The 23560-nt window shown below is 41.0% G+C and overlaps 1 protein-coding gene across 1 annotated transcript in view; it reads left to right on the top strand.

Moving 5' to 3' along the window:
• The window catches only part of crlf1a (cytokine receptor-like factor 1a), a 37050-nt gene extending 14075 nt beyond the window's left edge, over nt 1-22975 (top strand). Inside the window, exons 5-8 of the mRNA XM_036597790.1 lie at nt 2684-2841; nt 12087-12255; nt 18458-18639; nt 21949-22975. Of these exons, the coding sequence (XP_036453683.1) occupies nt 2684-2841; nt 12087-12255; nt 18458-18639; nt 21949-21972 (533 nt within the window). The 3' untranslated portion in view covers nt 21973-22975. The remainder of the gene's footprint in view (nt 1-2683; nt 2842-12086; nt 12256-18457; nt 18640-21948) is intronic.
• The last annotated feature ends 585 nt before the right edge of the window (nt 22976-23560 follow it).

The following is a 23560-nucleotide window of genomic DNA, read 5'->3' on the forward strand; positions in this document are numbered from 1 at the left end:
GACGAATCGCCCCACTCCCACCTCTTTTCCATTGAAGGTTTCAGCTACCCCCCACCAACACCTCCTCGCACATGCGCTCTCTCCGCCCCCGTTCAGGGCTTTTTCACGTGAGAACGGAAGTTTACGAGACTCTGGCTAATCCGAATGCTGCAGCACGCCTCGGGCCACACTTAAACAGTGATGCGCCATGAAAGGAAGACTCCAAGACTGTCCATAAAACCCTTCGGATGGTGTTATCTTTGAGCGCCGGCCAAGCCAGCCTCAGACTGGAAATTTCAAATATCAGATGTTCTCATAAAAACAGACTTAACTCATTTTCAGAAATATCATTTTAATTCAGGAAGTATTAGTGCTTGGCAAGACAGCAGACTGTGTCTTAGGCTCGGCCATGCAATAACTGGCCCGCGTTCGCCGGTATGTGCGCCACACCTGGAGGTAGAGGCAGGTTTGGAGGCGAGCAGCAGCTGGAGGAGTAAAGCATGCATTGCGCTAATGATGCCAGAAAGATGACGCACCCACCACACCTAACGCCTCCGCTTAGCTACCCAACAGAAAGCTGATCAATATTTTTTCTGATCTTACCATCAGCTTTTGTGTCATATGGATATAACATAATGCACAGAAACATAATAGTGATATATATTATTATATACACTGCCCATCAAAAGTTTGGAGACGCCAAATGGAAATTAGCAGGAGTGGACGGTATGGGAAGAACATAACATTGCAATACTTTTTGCAAGACATTTGCAAAATACATGATATGCATCACAATATTTGGTTTACTGAGGTTTAATAAGTTGCAAGAGACAATGAACCAGTAGTGCCTCATTTAAAAAAATACAATCCAAAATTCACATTTATTCAAAAATTTAAATACTAATTATACACTCTTTGTATCAACTATGCTTTTCAGAGTTCTTTAAGTACCGATGACTCGGAAAAGCATATCGTGATGTAATTTATTGCGATAATGATAAATATCGGCATATTGCCCACCCTTAAAACTTACTGCGCTTTCTGTGTCAACAGCTTAGAAATGAAATAGAAAGCTGACATTTTTTTCTTTATGCAAAAATAGCAAAACTGAAGGAACATTGGGTTCTAGACTGGGCATCATACCAATTCACACACATTTTATCTCCACTAAGTTTGGCCCAAAATAGTTTTTAATAATGAAAACTATAATAATAATGCTTTTAATAATAGTTTGGAAAAGAAAACTGTCAGATCATTATTTATGCAAAACCTGCTCTTCATACAACATAAGATACTTTAATACAATTGAAGGTATAATCTGGTATTAGCAAGAAGCTGTTTGTCAAAATTTCTATATAATTCAATAGTTGAGATGGAAGCTAAGTCATTCAGAGTGCTTTGATGACTCTGCTGACTTTCTTTACAGTGGTGGTGATGGAAACCAGGGGTCACCATGTCTGCAACACAAATACAGCAATTTTATTTACTATCAAAACCACCAGTGATTGGTAAAATAGTGGTTTAATCTCAAAAAATATGTTTTCACTGGAGATTGTTTTGCTGTACAACACACTGCATGTACATCTCTGCCATAAATATGTTATAAAAATATTTTTAGGCCAAAAGCATATTTTAAATCTATCTGAGAACAGTGAGTGTGTTTACATGCACTTAATAATCCGATAACTGCAGAAAATCAGATTTTGTCAGTAATCTGATCAACACCTTTACATGCACTTGAGTAATCAGATAATGGGGAAACTCCAGGTCTACATGAGTCAGACAGTGATGAGATTTCTGCTTTGCAGCCAGCCAATAAACTCACAGAAGACGTGACGTAAATGTAAAACAAACCTCAAACTTCATGCTGCAGCTTTTTTAAAAAACATCGCACCACTTTACCTAAAAAAATATGAACATCTAGAAGATGAAGAATATTTAAATCCTTCATTTCATCAAGAATGTAGTCGATTTCAGCGTCGCTCCAAAAGTGTTTTGCTGTGTCTCGCGACGCTGCTTGCATATTTCCAGTACCGCCGTCTGTTTTCACACATATGCAGACTGAGAAATCTGAAAGAAATCAGAGTAAGAGTTCACATGCACTGAGAAATCTGATTACTGAGCTAAAATCCAGTTCAGAAATCCAGTGTATTGGATTTCTTAATCAGATTTCTAGACCGTACTCTGATCTAAGAAATCAGAGTGTGCTGTTTACATGACCATTTGAATAATCAGATAACTGCAGAAATCTGATTATGATCGGATTATTAAGTGCATGGAAGCGCAGTCATTGTCACATGGCAGCAGGCAACATACATGTAATGATTTCATGTAATACGTGAGGGAGCTTTTAGAGGCATTAGACACTTAAGACGTCTGGTTCCTATCACCACCACTGTGAACAGTTCGGACCTGGTTTCTCTAGAAAAGAGTGTTTCACACCAAACCACTCTGAATTACTTTGTTTACATCCTAGATATTTAATTTAATGCAGACATGTTGAAAAATCTTGAGAACTGGTTGAGGTAGATCAGGGAAAACACTACAACATGCTGGGCAGTGGTGCCCTAGAGTGGAGACTGCAAACTTACAAAAAGGAGAAACCTACAGGTCACTTCAGTATCATTTCCACATAGGAGGTTTACTGTATGATCAGTTTGTCTCCTGCTGTGCTGAGTTCCATTCTTCTCTGTCCCTTTTCCAGTGACGACGGATCCTCCGGCAGACGTCCACGTGAGCCGAGTGGGTGACCTGGAGGACCAGCTGACTGTTCGCTGGGGAACGCCACCAGCCCTCAAGGACTTCCTCTTCCAGGCCAAGTACCAGATCCGCTACAGGCTGGAGGACAGCACCGAGTGGAAGGTAGTGTGACCAAAGAACTCGAGAACAGTAGAGGCTGTGTTTGAACCAGCTATGGACCTTATCAAGGCATGTTATGACTTACGGTATCAGCCAAAAGCTTGGATCCACCTGATTGAATGTGTGTTTTTTCTAATCTGAAAAATAGATCCAAATGATATTTTTTAATTATTTGAAATTTGTTTCAGTCCAAACATAAATAGTGATGTTGATGCTGTTTAATATATGATATGTTCAGAAGTATCCAGATTTCTTATTAGTAAATTCAGACACTTCAAATTGTTAATATCTTTAGTCTTTCTAATGAATTTGACATGATTTTATGTACCAAATGTACCAAAAACGTTAAGTTTGCTTGACAAAGCTGTTGCTATAAAATCCCAGGTAGTTGCTAAAGTGTTGCTATGTTATCCAGGTGGTTGCTCAGGCGTTGCTAGGCCTTTGCTGTAGTATCCCAGGTGGTTGCTAAGGTGTTGCTATGCTGTTGCTATGGTATTTCAGGTAGTTGCTGAGATGTTGCTAGGCCATTGCGATGTTATCCCAAGTAGTTGCTAAGGTGTCGCTAGGCCTTTGCTATGTTATCCTGTGTGGTTGCTAAGGTGTTACTAGGCTGTTGCTATGAAATCCCAGGTGGTTGCTGAGATGTTGCTAGACTGTTGCTGTGAAATCCCAGGTGGATGCTCATGTGTTGCTGGGCCATTGCTGTAGTATCCCAGGTGGTTGCTAAGGTGTTGCTAGGCTTTTGCTGCGCGTAGGCTCAACAGATGGACATATGTAAATGTGCTTGTTTTATTGATATCACGAAAACAGTGAATTCAAAACAGGCTGTTTAGCAGCTTAGTTTCCGTATGTGTCTGGACTGGGGAGTGAACAGTACATTTTGGACCTTTAACAACATTTACATAAAGGATTAAATCAAATCAAATCAATCAAAAAAATTCAGTTTCCCATAAAATGGGCCCTTACTGGTAGCTGCATCTCCATTAAAAAGCATTGCCAATAGAATAGGACGCTGTGTAGCAGCCACACATGAGTCTAAGGTCACCATGCCCAATGCCAAGCGCCAGTTAGAGGGGTATAAAAGCCCCCCAGCATTGGAGTGATGGAGCTCAGTACAGTATCTTTGGGATGAGCTGTGGTGGTCCAGAACAGGCCATCAGACATCAGTATCTGACCTCAATAATCAGGCTGAATGCAATCAGATCCTCACAGCAATGTTCCAACATCTGGTGTAAAGCCTTCCCAGAAGAGTAGACCCTGTTACTGCAGTAACCCCCCTATTAATCCTCCTGATTTCAGAAGAAATGTTGGATGAGTGGATGTCTACAAACTCAGAACAGCTAGTTTGAAGAACCTAAAATAAATAATCATTTATTCATATTATTTATTTCTGCTCACTAATATGTGGAAAATAGTGAAAACAAGATCCTCCCACTCACAAGGAGGTGTCCAAACCTTTGACAGGCACTGTATTTAACTTGAACAGGTGGCTGTTGTTAATGTGATGATTGATTGCAGTGTTAATTTGATGGCTGAGTGACTTTTATGTCGGTATTTTTATTAGTGCAAACCAGTTTCATTTTAAAGGTTGCCAAATCGGTGCGGTGCCTCCGGCGTACCCCTGTGGGTTTTGCAACAGCAGTAGTGTAGGAACTGTGCCATATGGGGGTTGGTGAAGCGAATGCAGAGACTTGGGGATATTTTTACGGAATCTGGAGCGAAAAGTGAGTGATTCACGATGATATCGAGTTTAATAGAAGAGGGCTGAGATTTATTAGGCAGAAAGAGGATATCCTGAAGGTTTAACGGTTTTACGAACACTGCCTCAGTCTTTTTTTTTTCTCCAGGTATTCAGAGATTTATTATTCATCCAGACTTGTGCTTCGGTCTGAAAAGGTCCAGAAGATTGCTAGACCATCTGAATCCTTAGGCCAGGGTAACTCACGGTGGTGCTCACCTCCAGAAAGCAGTGAAGATTGACTTTCATCATTAATGCTTTTCTCCAAAGTGGACCATTCCAGTGAAGGTTAAGTGGTTTGCACAAGGGCGCGGTGACACTGGCCATGAGCTGGCTACTGAGCCACTGCCATTCCCTCATCTTTGCAAGCCTCTAGTCTTTAAATTAACTTAATGGAAGTGTTATTATATGGAATAAACGTTCGTTTTAATGATCTGAGAGATGCTCATCTTCCCATACGTGACCGAATCACAAATATTTGCCTTCCTCATCTCTATGAATCATGACTTCATTTTAGCACCTCGGTATGTGAAACCTTCCTTGAGGGTGATAGGAATATCCTTGGGTAAAGTTACCGAGGCGCCATTTTCCAGGGCCGTGAGGAGAGATTTATTACCGCTCACCTTGTAACCACCTGACTCCTTAGGCCAGGATCTGGCTATGATCTGAAACAATCAGTTGGGACTTGGAGATGTTAAAGAGAGAAGTGATCAGTGGCAAATCTTTAGAAGCAAACAAATACGTCACCCAAAAATGCTAATGTGGCTGACAGTGAAATGGCATGATTCATTTGCCTAATGCTAACTGGCCCCAACTTGCTTTCATCGGCAAGAGTAGCATGGGAGGTGAAGGGTATTGTTGGCTCTTCATATTAGCTTACTGGCCCTGTTTATTGGATGGTTGTGTTGAGAAAGAGTCGAACGTTGTTGGCTTGTTATTGGCTTTCAGACTGGCTTGTTATTGGCTCTTCCTCTTGGATTGTTGAGGGATTGTTGAACAGATGTGTCAGTGGTTGAGGGGTCAGAATAGCAATTCCATGTCCAAAAGCAAAAAGGAGCCGTAAATCCAGACTGCAGGCTACTCCTTACGCTAACAGACTGACGGTATGGTTGTTAGTATTTGGTCTGGTTTTTTTGGTTCTTGCTGTGGTTTGTTAGTTTTTGGTCTGGTTTTGTGGTTCTTGCTGTGGTTTGGGAGTTTTTGGTATAGTTTGGTAGTTCTTGCTGTGGTTTGGGAGTTTTTGGTATGGTTTGGTAGTTCTTGCTGTGGTTTGGGAGTTTTTGGTATGGTTTGGTAGTTCTTGCTGTGGTTTGGGAGTTTTTGGTATGGTTTGGTAGTTCTTGGTATGGTTTGGTAGTTCTTGGTATGGTTTGAATGTTCTTGGTGTGGCTTGGTAGTTTTTGGTATGGTTTGAATGTTCTTGGTGTGGCTTGGTAGTTTTTGGTATGGTTTGAATGTTCTTGGTGTTGTATGGTAGGTTTTGGTATGGCTTTGTTGTCTTTGATGTGGTCTTGTAGTTTTTGGTATGGTTTTGTAGTTCTTTGTATGGTTTTGTTGTCCTTAATGTGGTTTGGTGCTTTTTGGTATGGTCTTCTAATTCTTGTCATGTTTGGTAGTTTTTGGGGTTTTTTTTACGATTTTGCACCTCTTGGTGTGGCTTGGTAGTTTTTGTTATGGTTTTTTTAGTTTGGTTGCTTGTGGTATGATTTTGTCATTCCTGGTATGGTTTGGTAATTTTTGGTATGGTTTAGTTGTTTTTGCTGTATGTTTAATATATGATGCGTTTACAGCTTATAAATAAGACCTTTATGCTGTTTAAGGAATGCTGACTTTTCTTATTTTTATTTTGCACCTTTTCAAAATATTTTTGTGATTTTTAATTCTTTGCCATTTACTTAAACAAGAGGTCAGTGAGAAAAGAGTCTGTACTTATTGCATACTCAATAAGAGACACACTATTTTGATCATCATTATTCACTTCTCGTCTCGTCATTGTCATATCCAACAACATCGCGTGTCCTTATCCTGCAGCCTTAAAAGAACCTGTTTGAACTGACGCAGCAGGGAAAGTATAGAGCAGTGAGTTCACTGCAATGAAAGATGAAGCCAGACATTTGCAAAACCGACCCTCTTCAGGCATCGAGTGCGAGTCTCCTTGGTGAGGTGATACACTTTGCCCGAGGTTATCAAAACGGCCAAATGAAAGAAGCTCTAATATAAACCCGACACTGTATTAGGCTAAACATTCCATATCCTCATCATAACAGCATATTTTAGGCATAGGGCCATCGTAACATCATACCAACAATTTACAGTTCATATAAACAAAGGTATTTCCTTCTGTTAATGGACTTTAGTACAAACACTGGTAGTTCAAAGACATCGTATTTAAGGTGGAATTTTGTTTGGATTGCATTTGCAAATCTGGGAAAGCTTTCAGTCATTTTTTGTAAATGTAGTAATGCTATTGGAATGGACATCTTACTAATTTAAGCTTCACCATATGCCTGATTAGTCTTCTTCTTTGCGTGAAAAAGTCTGGTGTTGTCAAATACAGGCACACACACACATGCAGGCTTTGTAAATTGGGCGAACCATCAGATCTACTTTGTACTGTGGTCTGCAGGAATCATAGGCTGGTTGAATAAGGCAGTACCACAAGCAATTTCCCCTCCAATAGATACATATCTGTGCATTTTGTAGTACACTTCTAGTTTCTGAATGCATCCTCGGCATCGCTGTGCAAAGAACAGCACAATGTTCAAATCAATAACAATAAATGTATTGAAAGAATTTTGGAGACGCTGTGATGGCAAAATGCCACAAAGCGTAGCGGTTCAAATTCCTTTATGGTACACCAAGGGAAATAAAAGTAAAGCGTAAATGTGAGAGTTCTTCATGTTCAAATATCCGTAACAGTTCATTCTGCCTTGTTGAATGATGTTACAAAAAGATATTATGGCTTGGAAGGTTTTAGAAGGAGGTTGGATGGTTTCGGAGCCTTTATTGCCAGGTTAAGCCTGTTTTTTTCCCAAACCTCTGAAACATTTTCTTCCAGACACCACAAATGTTTCTCCAGATTCAGCCAATATTCACAGCTTCCCTCTTATCCCAAGTGTAGTTGACCGGCCAAGTCTTGTAAGGTGTAAGTTTGCTACTTTAGCATCAAGTGTCTAAAGTTCCCTTATAGAGCTGCAAGGCTAATGTAACTAATGACTAATGGAAGCTTATACCCAGTGGTGGAGATTCAGGGGTAGGCGATATGGGAAAAATAGTATATCGCAATACTTAAAAATACAATACACAGGATCACGATATTTTGACACATAGAATACAGTAATTATTATTCAATATTTCACACACTATTCTGCACCAAATTCAGTTGGTCAGTGTTCATTAATTGCGCATGATATCCATGATATGCACAGATGAGCATATCGTGTTTCACAATAATTTTTGTCATTGTGATATTGCCCACCCCTAGTGGAAAAAACATTGTACTGAAAATCGTAAAATCAGGACAGAGCAATTTTGTAAATTGTCTATATTTGCTTCACCACTAAGCCAGGGTTCGGCAACATGTGGCTCCGGAGCCGCATGCGGCTCTTTTACTACCCTGTTGCGGCTCCACCGCAAAATTAACCATCAAATCTTTAGGTAAAAATAAAATAATCCTCCTTTGCAGTAAAATAAAGCTCTGCTGGTCGTTGTAACACGGTTTTAACAATAAATGGTCTTAAACGCTGGATGTAGAACTGCAAATTCACCCTTTAACCCTGAAGATTGGCGCACAGACTGCTGGTCACCATAGCAATGCAGACAACAGTCTCACCTAGCTAGTAGCTAACGAAAAGGCAAAGAGAAAGATTTAAGATGAACATCGATAATTTGGAGACTTATTTGCATTTGTAATCACTCCAGCTGTTTCCTGATACGTTTAATCTGAAACGAGAAGCTGTCAAACACTGTAAAGTTGTGAAGCGGAAGTCAGCTTCTTGTTTGAATTGTCCCGTTCCACCTTAAATGGTGCAGCAGTTACATTCTGGCGCCTCAGGCACCATTTAAGGTGGAACGGGAAAATTTGAACAAGAAGCTGGCGAATGAGAAGCTGATTCAGCCTCGTAAAAAGTCAAACGTTCAGAGACATTTTGCAAGAAACTGTTCTACTTTTGAGGAAAAGTTTCCTGCTGGAGATGCGAGAAAAGCGGCTATAGCTGAGCTGAAGCTTAAAGCAGAGCAAAGTAAGTCTGTGTTTTTGTTTGTATTATATTTTTAGCCTGTACTAGTACATCAGCACATACTGACTCATATTTACTTCCAATATGTTGAGATGGACATAAAATGTTGTGGCTCCCAAAATGGTTTGATTTTTGTTGAAAGGACAAAATGGCTCTTCTTAACGTTCGGGTTGCTGACCCCCGCACTAGACTATCCCTTTACGTGTTTTTCCCTGTTGCCTGCACCTGATGACGTTCATGAAGTGCCAGCAGATTAGCTGACGAGTTGATTCAGGTGTTTCAGAGCAGGGAAAATGCTGAACTGCCGAGTGTTGTGGCCTAGATCAACAGAAGCTGAGACTCTAAAAGCTGAATAAGTGGTTCTACCTTTGGGGTTTCCTTTTAGGAGTACATGTGGACCTTCACAGTTGTAGGGCTTGTTGGAAATGTCATTTCTAACAGGAACAGAATACCACATGGCTTCCAGTCCTCTTGTCATACCCGATGCACAGCCCTCAAATAAACTCAGCTTTCACCGTTCTTTTTGTTCTTCATATGGTTTCAATCAGCAAGCAGGTCTCTCTGAAGCCGGGCAGAGTTGGGTTACATAAAAGGCACTGTCTTGTTTTGTTTTAAACATGTCATTAGGCTGCCAGCGTATCTGATCCCTCGTGAAGTTCAAATTTGATAGAACGATCTTTATGTTTTTAAAAAGTCTCTACAAAGATGTTCTGAATGCTGCAGAACCGTAGGCCACACGCTCTTCCTCATGTGATTTGATCAGACTGTCAAGAGATAAAACTGTCATTTTGCCTTAATTTCGTTTATGGTACAGAATTATATAAAATGTAATTACGTAATTAGTTACATAGTTATTTACATAATGAATAATATTTGCATTCTATTTATATTCTATTTTTACAGGTTTGAGAGTGCACTTTGGACCCATTTCTGTTTGTTTCAATGTCAAAATATAACAAATGTGGCAAAAATAAAGCTTGTTTTAGCACAAAATTAAAACTGGTACATGCAGTAATATATTTCATTCCTTTAAATCATAACAAAATAACTTATTTTACTTATGAACACAAGTGATGTAGATTGTAAATATGGGCATTTAATTTAAATCTGAAATTTGAATAATTTGGATGCTATTATTCATGAAATATTTAACCTCTTAAATGGCCAGGGCCCAGTGGTCAGCCCAAAGTTTAGTTTTATTGCACACATCTATAACCTAAGAATAGCTCAGCCAGTTTGCATTGAACTCCCTGTAGTTACTGAGTAATAAGCCTTATTATGTAATAAACCTGGGATTTTAAGGGGTTTAAAAAAATGACCCACATATGACTCCTAAGACAACAGGTCACTGCATGGCAGACACATCAGATGGACGAAGTGCAGTATCCAAAGCGTCCTGTATTAACCCTAAAACACATATCTATAGTAGGAGACCTGACAGAGAAAGGCTGTCAGTCTAAAGCCTGTATGATGAGTAGACACTAACTCATATCACATCATAACTCATGTCACCTTGATCTTTTAGCTGGAAAACAGCAGGTTTGTGAAGAGTTTGTTAGCCAATAACGAATGGGACAGATTTAGTATGTAATGTTGGACGTATTATACCATTAACTCTATACAAGTAGAGTGTAAATGAGCTTCAGCTTGATGTTAACCTGGCTGACGCTTCATATGTGCTAAAGCTGGGTTTGTGTGAAGGGATGCTTCTCATCTGAGAGCGGTAGCCTTTAGATAGTCTTTCTGTGCTTACTTCTTTGAAGTAAACAGCTTAAATCAACCAAAACATAATGCTCTACTCTGCCCTCTAGTGGGGCATAGAGTTCAGACATCTCATGGTTGCTAAATGTGCGTATATATACATTAGAGATTAGCACTCGTAGACTGAATCTACACTTTTGACACAACTTCTCAGCTCGTTGCTCAGAGTAATTATACAGTTCTTTTGCTAGCGTCTTTCTGCAGGCCCCCTAGTGGCCACTCCGCTGGCGGAATGGAAATCGACTCAAATATTTTTAAGTAATACAATCAAATAAAGTGATTTTTCCCATAATGCTGTTATCACATGAACTACGACACTGTGTGTGAAATGTTGTAAATCTGTGTTGAGCTGCTAGCGAGCAATGAGGGGGAAAGGGGGGGGCGTGAAAACAGTTCTGTCCGCAAAGACGGCCGTACAGAGACAAACCGGACAGCAGCTTTTAAGAATAGCTTTTTTTATGTTTAAAAATAGCTTTTAAGCATTTCTTATTGTTGACCTGCTTGCTCACCTACGAAGGTAAAAATCCAGTGTAGTTTTGTGAGTTATACTCATTTCCATGGAAATATGTTCTATAAATGTTACTGAAAGAAAAAAAAACAATACCCGATCATTCTCTGTATGGTAGTACAAGTGATTATAAATAATCCGTTTATGGTTTGAAATTCTCTGCAGTGAACCTCCCAATGTTATGGGACCATTTGGAAACATAGGCATGCTATTCTACTCACAGTTTCCCATCAACACTGCAGGCAAATGACTATTCAGTCCTGTTCTGCTGCCACCTGACGAGCCTAATAAGGTTGTAGTATTCATTGCGTTCCGATTGTAATGATGCGCCACTGACGGATTGCGGCGTGATGTGTTTGATCATGTCAGACGTGGCGTTCCCAAATGTTTGTTTCTCTTGAAGTGGGGGGGCGTGACTGCGGAGACAGGCAGAATCAGGCTGGTTTTGGGTTGTAAATAATTACGGGGGGCCCCGGCCTTATTATCCTGGAGGCTCGGAGGCAGGGGACATTCCTGCATTTCAACCCCCCTCCGCTTCAACACGTAGTATTTAGAGGGAAAATTAGCTGGGGGGGTGGGGTGAGGTGCGGGGGGGGGGTGGCTTGGCTCTCGGCCCTGCTTGTAAGCTGTTGGTACTGTCTTCACCCGTCCAATTACTCAATCTGTAATAAGTAATAGATAACAGATTTCCTCTCAGGGCGCTGTAGGAGTGTGCCGCGAAGAACGAGTGCGCGGCTGAAAGCGTTTGTCTGTATCGTTTACTGTCTCTTTTGTCTCTGCTACATGACGGATCCTCTCCCGGGAGCGAAGAGCACGGAGCGGGGATTATTCGTCTCCCGGCTTCGCGCTCCAGCCTGTGCCAGCTTGCTTGCGGATTCGAGTATGAATGGCCTGTTTTTTTGGAACGTAAACAGGCCCCGTCAGTCGAGTGTGTGCATGTGTGGTATCGGCGTGGCTCCCAGCGCTTTGATGTGACCCTCTTTGTTTGGGTTTCTCGCTGCAGGTGGTGGATGACATGGGGAACCAGACGTCATGCAGGCTGGCTGGACTGAGGCCCGGGACGGTCTACTTCGTGCAGGTTCGCTGTAACCCCGTGGGCATCTTGGGCTCAAGAAAAGCCGGAATCTGGAGCGACTGGAGCCACCCGACCGCAGCGTCCACACCACACAGTGGTAAGAGGTCCATTGTCTATAACGATGCAGTGACTGAAACCAAAACTGAAACTCAGGACGTGATTGGCCGACGGTAAATAAAAACAGTTTGCATCGAATAAACATACAAAAGTTATGTAGGTCACAGCATGAGCCACAAAGCCAGTGCTGTGCTTTTATTTGGCTGTTTTTCTGTCGTGTTCTCAGTTGGTATCTAACCTAATGGGGACGTCATATGTTGTTGTATCTCGTCTTGACACCTGAAATGAACAGTGATTTTAATTTAATTGTCTAATAACCCTCATAGAACATAGTGACACAGTCCTACATGACATTTTCACTCTACTCTGACCGGTGCAGGAGAGCGAAAGGAGTAATCAGGGTTTTTAATCGCTAGTTTTTATTTACTCTACCGTAAAAAATGATTTGTAGGTTTTTTTGGTAGAGATTTTGACATTTTGGTCTAGGCCTATTTAGTCTATTAATTATTTATTTTATTTTTTTCGGTCAAAATTTTTGATGATTGAAATTTTCATCTTTAGCCATTTAGGAGCTGGATCAGTTTTAGCAGGGGAGGTGCTGTTAATTTGAGTGATAACCAGTGAGATCCAGTATGAATTTCTTACCAAATTACCTTCTATAATTTGCCAAACTCAGAACTCCTGTAATAATAGTAGTGTTCGAATCAACATCACAGCAATGTAAAAACCGAGTAATAGAATACGGTACATTTTGCGAACTGAAGATGAGGTTAACAGGAAAATGGAGCTAGATTTGACCCAATTCCCTAACCCTCAAGTTCATAACAAAACTACTGAAACATGTCGTTGATGGTCGAATTACAAGGAGAAGGAAAATGAAATATTTCAAAAGAACCTCTCGCAAGTACCCCTCCAAAGTTACTCTCAAAGTTACCTCTCAAAATTACCTCTCAAAATATAGAATCCGTAAAATTCTATATTCTATATTCTATATAAAATCTGTATAGAATCTCGAAATCCGCTGCAGAATCAGTAGGAGCTGGTCAGTTAGTCAGTTAGTTTCGCTGCAAACGTAGGGCCTCATTCACCAACCGTTCTTAAGAGGAAATTTCTTCTTAAAACACATTTATGCAGTTTTTACGAAGATTCTGACGTCAGTGTTTTCTCATTTGGGATCTGTTCTTAAGAATGTAGCCTTTTCTTTGGACTTTTCTCATGAAACAAATTTAAGAAAAAACTTATTTAGATATTAGTGAATGAGGCCCAGTGAGTTCAGAACCAATCAACGAACGCACTGCCATGGAGACACAGGTGGCAACTTGCACTGGCTTTTTGAACTAGAACAGAGCAACACATTTGTATACATGTACAAGCTTATGTTTTTACAATTGAACTGAGTAAAACTGAATACTTATGGCCATTTTTAGTTTATTCTTTAATATTTCCTCACAACAACTGAATGTGCAGCTTTGTTTGAAGACGGTTTCTGGCCGACAGCATCAAACTAGCATTTTCGGCATCTCTAAACTAGAGTTGCAGATGAAATGTTATGTAATGTTAAGCTTCATGTTTGGAGCCTGAAGTCAGTTTGGGAGTATCCTGACTGGAGCTGACAGTAAAACCACTGCACACAGTATTTAGTGTTTTTATTAGCCAAGTTATCTTAAGCAACAAAGTAATGTCAGTAATTAATGTAACCTTTTCTAGTTACATCATGTTATGATCTGTTTTCCATTGGATTCCCCAACACTTGTATACCTCCTCCTAAGCACACACTTACTTAGAAAGAGGTATAAATGTTTAGTAATGATTAGGCTCAATGTAAAAAGTCACATTTTGTCTTAGTAAGATGTGAAAGTTCATTTGCAAAAATAGATGGATTTTCATAAATCATGGTTTTTTTTGTGTTTTCCAGATAATATCCATCAAGCTGCTGTTGGGTTATTCTGATTAAGTAAAAAGAACTCAACAAAACAGGCAACTTACAAAATTCTCTATTGTTTATTCTCTATTAATTATCCTAATAACTCTATTGAAAAATAGTTTTTTTTTAATTAAACTTTGTTTTTTAGGAAAAGCAGATAGCTCCAGTGCGCATTTTTTTTTTAGAGTTAAAGCCATTTAATGGATGCAAGTTTCTTTTAAGTGGAATATATAACATTATAAAACAAGCAGGTAAAGAGCTGAAAACTGCAACAAAACCAGCCCATTAACAGGCAATTTTAAACATCTATAAGATCAGACTTTGGAAAATCCTAAGGCTGAGTCTCAAATGGCTCACTGCTCCCTATATAGTGCACTATGTAAGTTATCAAATTTTGGCTTTTATACCCAAACGTTGCATTTTATGTCCAGTATGAATTGTGCACACATGGCTGAATCCAAAGTGGTTCTTTGTTAGACACGCTGAGCTCTGCTTAAATGCAGTAGTCACTGCACTTTGTGGGGAAAAGGGAGCCATTTGAGATTTTGCCCATAAGAGTTCGCAGCAGCGTTGCATCGTCACCTGACCCAAACACTGCACGCTGATTTGCTGAACGGATTTATGGGGTTCTGCTTGAGAACAGTGCTGGCGCTTGACCATTTCTGCTGTAAAACGTGAACTTGCAATGCCTTGACAATAGACAATGATGGCTTTTGTGACAAAACTTACACTATGTGGACAAAAGTATTGGGACACCTATACATTACACCTACAGGAGCTTTACATCATCCCATTCTAAATCTATAGGCATTAATATGGAGTTGGACCCCCTTTGCAGCTGTAACAGCTTCCACTCTTCTGGGAAGCTGGGAAGATTTTGGAGCGTGTCTGTGGGAATTTTTGCCCATTCATCAAGAACAGCATTTGTGAAATCAGACACTGATGTTGGATGAGAGGGCCTGGCTCACAGTCTCCGCTCTAGTTCATCCTAAAGGTCTTTGATGGGGTTAAGGTCAGGGCTCTGTGTGGGCCAGTCAAGTTCTTCCACACCAAACTCACTCAGCCAGGCCTGTATAGACCCTGCTTTGTGCACTGGGGCTCAGTCATGCTGGAACAGAAAAGGGTCTTTCCCAAACTGTTCTCACAAAGTTGGAAGCATAGAATTGTTCAAAATGTCTTGGTGCTGAAGCATTAAGATTTCCCTTCACTGGAACTAAGGGTTCTAGACCAACTCCTGAAAAACAACCCCATATCATTATCCTTCCTCCACCAAACTTTACAGTTGCCACAATGCAGTCAGGCAGGTAACGTTCTCCTGGCATTCGCCAAACCCAGACATCCTATGACGGTGCCATGTTTAAAGTCACCCATTCTACTGTCAGTGTTTGTTTAGCAGGACTGCAAGGCTATGTGCTTAATTTTATCCACCTGTTAGCAATGGGTGTGGCTCAAACACCTGAACTCAATAATTAGGAAGTGTGTCCCAATACTTTTCTATATATTTAGGGGTCAGAATGCGGTATGTGTTAAGAATACTCACCACACTCAGCTTGTTTTTATAAAGGATGGTGTTTATCACTTTTCTGCAAATGAATTCTCCATGTAATCCTTAGTAAACACTTTATAACTAGCCTACATTTGAACATACATACGCTGGAGAATGAAAACATGCAGGGATGTTGATCTCTGTACTGCAACTGCATATGTTAATATGTGCATTGTGAAATAACGCATGGGAAAAACCTCGGACTGAACGTACTCTATTCCCCACGTAGCGAAACAGTAGAGCCGGTCCAAAAACGAAAGCTCAGGGCAGATTGAGACACCGTCCGTCCTTCATCACAGAGCTGCATACTGAGCATGTCCTGCAGTCCGTTGCCTAATCAGATGCATATTCGAGACCGCACTAAATCCGGCAGCTGAAGTCTCGCAGCACATGAAACAGATTACGCATCCCATACATCTCTTCTCACTCTGAAAACACCACATAGCCCGCAGGGAGCGTTTGATACATTTGTTTCGAAAGACTGTTTCTGAAGATTAACAGATTAACTCCCCGCCACGTTCGCCACATTCTGGAACTCGCTGCGCCACATCTGGAGAAACGAAGGGTCTCTATTTATTTAAAGTAGAGCTGGATTTATTTTTTGTGCCGTCTCGTGTTTGGTCGTGCTGCGTAAACTGCATTTGGGCTGATTTGGGACATGATGAGCACGGGGTGTAAATCTCTGACCTCATAGTAATTGTGTTATGATTCTTTAGGAACGCATCGTGAAATCTGTTCTCAACATGAATTTGGTTGTTTTGGTACAATTCAGAATTATTTTTCTGTTTGAATACAAATGTGACTGAAAATATAGGCACGGAAAACGGCTTTTTTTCACAGAACTTTCTTTCAGTTTACTAGTTATTACTTCTTAGCAGCTAGCAAGGCCTCCCCCTCTCAAGCAGTATTACCAGCTTGGAAGGTTGAAGGCTAGTGGCGAGTGCATGTGTCCTTTGAGTCAAGTGAAAACAAGCAACTGCACATCTTTTCAAGCGGCTGATCACTGGGCCTGAGACAGTTGACGATATTGGGAAGTTTTGGGAAGACTGGATTCGTGGTAAAGGCTATCAAGTTCTACGAGTTAAATGTGGCTCTAAGATGGACAAAAGGAAAGCATGTGTCTCATAATCTGTGTTACGTTTTATCATGCAGCCCAGGCATGTCAAACTGGGGACTTCCAGGCCAAAGTGCTAAGGGGATTACCATTTACCCTCATCTAACACTCTGATTCCAGTTCATGAAGGCCTTGCTAATTAGCTGATGAGCAGAATCAGGTGTGTTTAATGAGGTGGCATGTTAAAGCCTGCTGTGTTTTGGCCCACCAGGACTGGAGCTTGACACATGTGATGTAGACCATGTCCTTTATCAGTCCTGATATGTTAGCTCGCAACTATTCTGAGCTAAAGCCCGGGCTTAAATACTAAACTAAGTATGTCATATGACAAATAACACAGGTGCTTCACATCAGTATTCCGGAGATGAGGAGCGCTGATAGGAGCGCGGAGTGACGTGAGGCGTCAGGTGATCGCCCAGAGGTTCTTGGGAGATTGAGTTTGTCTCGGTGTTGTCACTTACGGGAAGCTCGGAAGTCATATGATCTCCCAGAGGATTCTGGGAGATTGAGTCCGAATCCACCTTAGAGCTCGGTGGATACGTGACATAATAACAATAGTAGGCTACAATAACAGTAACATACACGCTAACTTAATACGATGAGAGCAGAATGCGAACAAAGCTAGCTGTGCAAGTTTATTTGCTCTGGTTTAAGCAGTTTTCTCTTTAGCGTTACGCAGTCAGGGATGCTGAAGCCACGGGAGCAAGTGGGCATTTGACCCACCACTTTTCAGAGTACTGGGGCGCTGACCAACAGACACAAACAGAGTCAAATTTCTTGGCAGAACTAGTCAACATTTCTGACCAGCAACTAAACAGCCCCATGCATAATTTGGTCCACTTTAGCTGTTGCGGTGTGAAACCAACCAAACCAAATGAAAAAGATACAATATCACAAAAACTCTCACGAATAGGTTTGTAGAAACATGTTATTAGCATGACAAGAAGGGTAGCTTAAGTTGCTCATTCATTGGCCTTGGTGCATTTTGTCGCTGAGCCAGTTCATTTGTTGCTGTTTTTGCGTTGTTATTTATTTATTTATTCATTTTTGAAACAATACGTTTTGCCCCACCACTTTTTAGGTGTGACACCATCCATGACCGCAATACTTGCCATGCTAAACGGGTTTTTGGAGAAAGGCTCCTCCTTTGTAGGTTAAAAGCAGCCTCCCGGGCACACAATCTCACAAAACTATTGATCGTGCAATGTCATTGGACAGCTGAACCTGCTTGGAGGAGAGCGCTAACTGCCCAGTTTTGTTGCATGAGCTAACAGATGCTTGTTATCGGCTAACGGGGGAGAGGAAACACCCAGAGAGCAGCACACTGAACGGGAAAGAGGGAGGAAACACTCAAAGATCATCATAATGAATGACAGAGGGGGAGCAGCTAAACAGAAGGGCCAGTTACAGTCTTTTGGATTCTTAGCTGTAGGATTTGGCCTAGTGATCTCACAACAATAGCAACAGTACAGCGAAACCTTAGACGGACTCTCAGGAGCCCCTGACCAAAAATGAGCGACTACTGTGTTGAATATTGTTATAGTCGATTATAATTAATTCTAGCAATCCAAAGTGAATGCAAGTGAATTGCCACCATCAGATGAATGTATTTTTATGCTGCTACTTTGGATTCATTGGTTGCTTGTTCTGCCCTGCAGAGCGGCTGCTGACGGGATCGTGCGACTCCAAGGCGGGACAGCAGAACTCAACGCTGCGACGGGACCTGAAACAGTTTTTCGGCTGGGTCCGCAAGCGAGCCTACGGCTGCAGCGGCATGAGCATCAAGCTGTACGACCAGTGGCGGGTCTGGCTGCAGAAATCCCACAAAACTCGAAACCAGGTGAGGACATGACCTTTCTGGTCAGACTTAATCAAGCAAGACATGTTTCTGAAGTTTGCTTGGACAAAGAATTAACAGTAAGGCCTAACGGTGTTGTCCACTGCGCAAGACACTGGAAACATCGGCACCCAAAAACTGGAACTGTGTTTTTCCCCACTGACCATCGGACCACTAACTAAGGGTCCAGTTTTATGTTTTTAGCAAATAAATTAGTTTTGTTCTTAAAAGTAAATATATATGAACTTATAAGACAGAACCAAAACTGCATGCTAATTCATACTGTTTTGATAACACTGATGATACTTTTTGATAATATTTCCTTCATAGTCGACCACCTAACAGCGCTCGAACGGTACTTTGGTTTAGCCAGGTGAAAATAAAGTCACCAAGTGCTACTGCTTGACCAATAAGTGGCCCAGAATGTAAGCTAGAATAGTATGTGGATGTGTTGAAAGCTATTTTTAGCATTATTACTTTATAAATAGTTCACATAAGTTAGTTAGGAAGCTAATAGATGCTAACAAACATTGTTAGCATTTATGCTAACCTCCACAGTGTTTTTGCTCATATTTTGACACTTGTCAGAGAAAACTAGAAGCTTTTTTTGGTTCGAACCTAAAAAGCAGACATTTGTGTGAGTGTGTGAGTGCAGAATAGTGCGGTATAACTCATAGAATTCATATTATTGAATAAGTGAGGCTAACTAGCTAGCAAGTTAGCTAATTAGCCACATTAGGCACTTCGGAGTGGTGTAAAATGACCCTAAAGACAATTGCATTGCTTATCGGAGTTGTTATGATGGTTCCAGCCGTCTCAAGCAGGTGGAAAATGAGCTAGAAAAGCAGAACTAGACAGGTTCTGTTTGTTCCCATTTGGATCAGTTCTTGTTTTTGACAGTGCAGATGAAGAACAGCCAAAATGGCTTCAAGATGGCTGCTGCTACTGCTTTAGCTATACAAGGGTCACAAAGCACATAAGCAAGACTATTTGACATTCGATATGGTTCATGAGGCTGGGCAGTATGACAAAATATATCATCATCATGACAAATTACATCACAGTACAGTACAATATGCTTTTCTGAACATATAGTGTATCATCAGGGCTCATAGAACGCTGACTGACTGCATGTTTATTTATAAAGAGAACAAAATTAGTCCCGTTTCACTGGATTTAGTGCCAAACATTGAATAAAAATCATTGTATTCACAGTTTTTGATAGTATTTTTTTAAATGTAGCGCTGATGATTCTTTTTTTCTCAGTTTCAACTGATCAGAAACGTGGAAAAATATTGTGACATACTGTGTATCGTAAAAATCGAAACAATTTCTTGAAGTATCACAATATTTTATTTTTTGCCACATCTCCCACCTCTAGGTTTGCGGCAATTGTGAATTAAACATGCAGTTTGCATGATGCAAATTGACGAAGTATACATTCCCATTTCTCGTGAGCTGTATTAGCCTCCAGTGCAAATCTGCAGCAGAAAACCTAAGACACCAAACATGTCTTGCTACTGATTTACTGTTGATGAGAGCAGTTCTGAACCTGCTACTGTCTCTCTTAGCTGGTGCTTTCCAAACTTTTATTTTAAAATATTCCTTTGATTATTTCACCCTAAACACACAATTTATAGGCATTCTTTAAATGCTAATCTAAGACAGTCAGTATTTCAAGAAAAAAAAAAAAGTAAGAAATTCCGGTTTTCCACCAAGTTTATTTATGTGTGTATATTTTAGCTTTCGGGGGTACAAAGGCCCAATCCCATTTCATCCTTCGCCCCTACCACTTAGCCCTTACTCCTCTGTTTTGCGAATTCGTGTCTAGGGTTAGGGTGTCCCGATTTTTGTTGAGACAGAGGGGTAGGGTGAAGTGTTTGGGCCACATGGCCCTCAGAATGGAGGTTTTTCGGAGACACACTCCAAACTGAGTGGTGAGAAAACAAGAAAAACCAGCAAGATGGCAGCGCAAGTGACCAAATAAAGCCACAAATGTGAGAATTTTCTGTTAAAAATTATGATAACTGATATGATATGTTACGACATGATATGATTGTATTATCTTAGTTTAATGTATTACGTTTCGATGTATTATGGTCCTTTTCTTCATGACAGGCATAATAATTGCTAGTAGTATGTATGGATGTCTCGATAACTAGCTAGCTTCCCGTTACTTAAATGGTGCAGCAGTTGCATTGTGGTGCCTCAGGAGTCAGAATTGCCGCACCATTTAAGTAACGGGAAGCTAGCTAGTTACCGAGACATCCATACATACTACTAGGAATTACTATACCATTTAAGGTGGAACGGGAAAATTCGAACAAGAAGCTGGTGAATATCTGACTTCAGCTTTATATCACTGAAAAATTAGGGGTGGACGATAATAGATAACTGTCGCATCCCCCCTCTCTGAAGGCATATGATTCCCTAGATGTAACTAAAGCCCAGCAGTGAGGTTGCTGAACTTTTGAACCTCTGCTATCACTGCAGACTGGCAGGGTCGCCCACAGAGCAGCGCATTTAGCCTTTTAATGAAGCAATGTTCTTTTTTTATTTGAGGGTCCCATTTCGCAGGGGAAGATTCCAACCACTAACCCTTGTAACTCAGTTCCAAGGGGCAAGAAGACACTCGGGGTAAAAAAAAGAAATGGGATTGGGGGAAGTGCCTGTTAGGGTTAAATGTGGGCGGTACGTTTTTGGTTTATCCAAAAACCGAAATGTCACAATGATCCTAACTGCCAAAAACTTTCACGTTTCCTCTTGCAAGAAACTGTTTCATATTCGAAAAGTGCAGACAGTAAAGGCCTGTGTGCCGTTTTTAGATAACATCTGAGGGAAAACCCCATCTGCATTCCTCATATGACTTTTGCCTCTGTCAGATTCTGTGGTAATTCTTTGTTTAGGCAATGGCAGAGATTGTCTTGCAATGGCAACAATCACAGGCTCAAGTGAACAGACCATTAGCCGCTCTCTGTTTCCCTCCTGTGCTGCGGTCTGGTCTCGTCTGCGTAGTGACACATGCTGAATGTTTGTCTGCGGGACAGGGGGGCTCTGAAGCGGGATTACCGCCTCTCATCTGCTAATCTTCCAGCGCAGCATGAAGCTATCCAGAGAGAAAGAGACCTTTTAGCAATTATACCACCCAAACGCAAAGCTTTACAGGGGCGTTTTGACCAAACGGCGGCCTGTTCTTTTGATGTTACCCCTAATCAGTCATACATTAGCACATGCTGTTGACAGGTTCGCCAGGCAGAGTGCATAATTGGCTCGTCTGCGTTCATAATTGGCTATAATTTGGTCTGCTTTCAGGTTCTTCAAGGAGATAAATCATAGCACGTCGCTCCTGGCTGGATGGGATGCTTGACGAGGGCAACGCCGCGGAAGGGCTTCGCTTTTTTTCTCAAGCCAGCTGCTACAGCAGGACTTTAGGAGGAACGTTGAAACGGACCAAAACGGCCAGAAGTCCGCCTGCTGGACGCTGCTTTAAACTGTGCCTTTCTTATTTTTTCCTCAAATGCCTTTCAGTACAGGAAAACAACCTTATTTTCATTTTTGACTGACAGTAGCCATGGCGACCATATGGAGGATGAAAGGAGATATCTTGGCGAGAATGTGCTCAGTGGATCGCAGCGGGTGAGCGATTCATCAGAAGCTGAAATTTGCACATTTGCTCCGAGGATGACCTGCGTCCTGCGTTCGTTTCTGTGACGCTTCCAAACCGGTTTTTCCGTTTAGTGCACCTGCAGCACCAGCGAGGCGCAGGCAAGCAGAATCTGCGCCGGAAGTTTTATCTTACTGCAGAAATAGTATTGAACGTCCAGTCTTTCCAAAGATCCAGAGAGACCATTCAAGAGTTTCTAGTTCTGTGACTGCACATAGTTTTGGTTAGGTATACCTCACCGTGGAGAAGGAGGAGGAGAAGATAGATAACAAAAAATGCTTCAAGGGAAACTTGAAACTTGAGTTCAGTGAAGGTGAAACATTTAAAGAAGGTTCAGAAAAAATCAGAATTTGGACATTTTTCCCAAATGTAGTTGATCAGATCAGAACACATTTGATCTGAAGTGTGCTTGTTTAGCTATGAGGCTAATATAACTAATTGGGCTGAGCCTCTAGCTGCAAGATGCAAACAATATACTTGTCATTGACGCCTAGAACACTTGTTTTGTTTTTTTTACTAAAGTAATGACGACTAGTTGACTATTTTTTGAATGACTAGTCAAAAATTAATAGTCATGCAAACCCTATACACTTAAAAAAGATGGTTCTTCAAGGGTTCTTTAGAAAAGGCAGTGGTTCTATTTGAAATCATGAGTTCTATATAGAATAATTTTATGCTTAAATGGTACTTAAATGGAACTTTTTTTGAAAATAGTTCTATACAGGGTTCGTCTATTGTTACAAGCTTGACGTAACAGTAGCAGAACCCTTTTTGGTGTTATATAGAACCATTTTCAAAAATATACAGCACCATCTCCATCAATCTGAAGAACCATTTCACCATGCAAACAACAATTTAATCATGTGAATGGTTCTATATAGAACTCATAGGGACTCATTTACCAATATCTTAAGTTTTTCGGAAATTTGTTCTTGAGAAAGGTCCTACGAGGTCCTTTACATCAGATTCATGACGTGTTCTTAAACCACAGAACTGTTCACACCTTTGTGTTCTTGTGTTTGTAGATTCTGTTCTTACCGAAGAACAAATAGTTTAAGAGACCCTTATTAGTCCCACAACGGGGAAATTTCACCTGCACAATCTAACCCATCCATGCAGTGAAACACCACTTACACACTAGTGAAGACACACACTAGGGGGCAGTGAGCACCGGAGCGGAGGGCAGCCCTATCCCCGGGGAGTAGTTGGGGGTTAGGTGCCTTGCTCAAGGGCACGTACTGTCATTGGCGAATGTCAGAA

Source organism: Colossoma macropomum, unplaced genomic scaffold (genome assembly GCF_904425465.1).
Source record: "Colossoma macropomum unplaced genomic scaffold, Colossoma_macropomum, whole genome shotgun sequence".
Classification (NCBI taxonomy): Eukaryota; Metazoa; Chordata; class Actinopteri; order Characiformes; family Serrasalmidae; genus Colossoma; species Colossoma macropomum.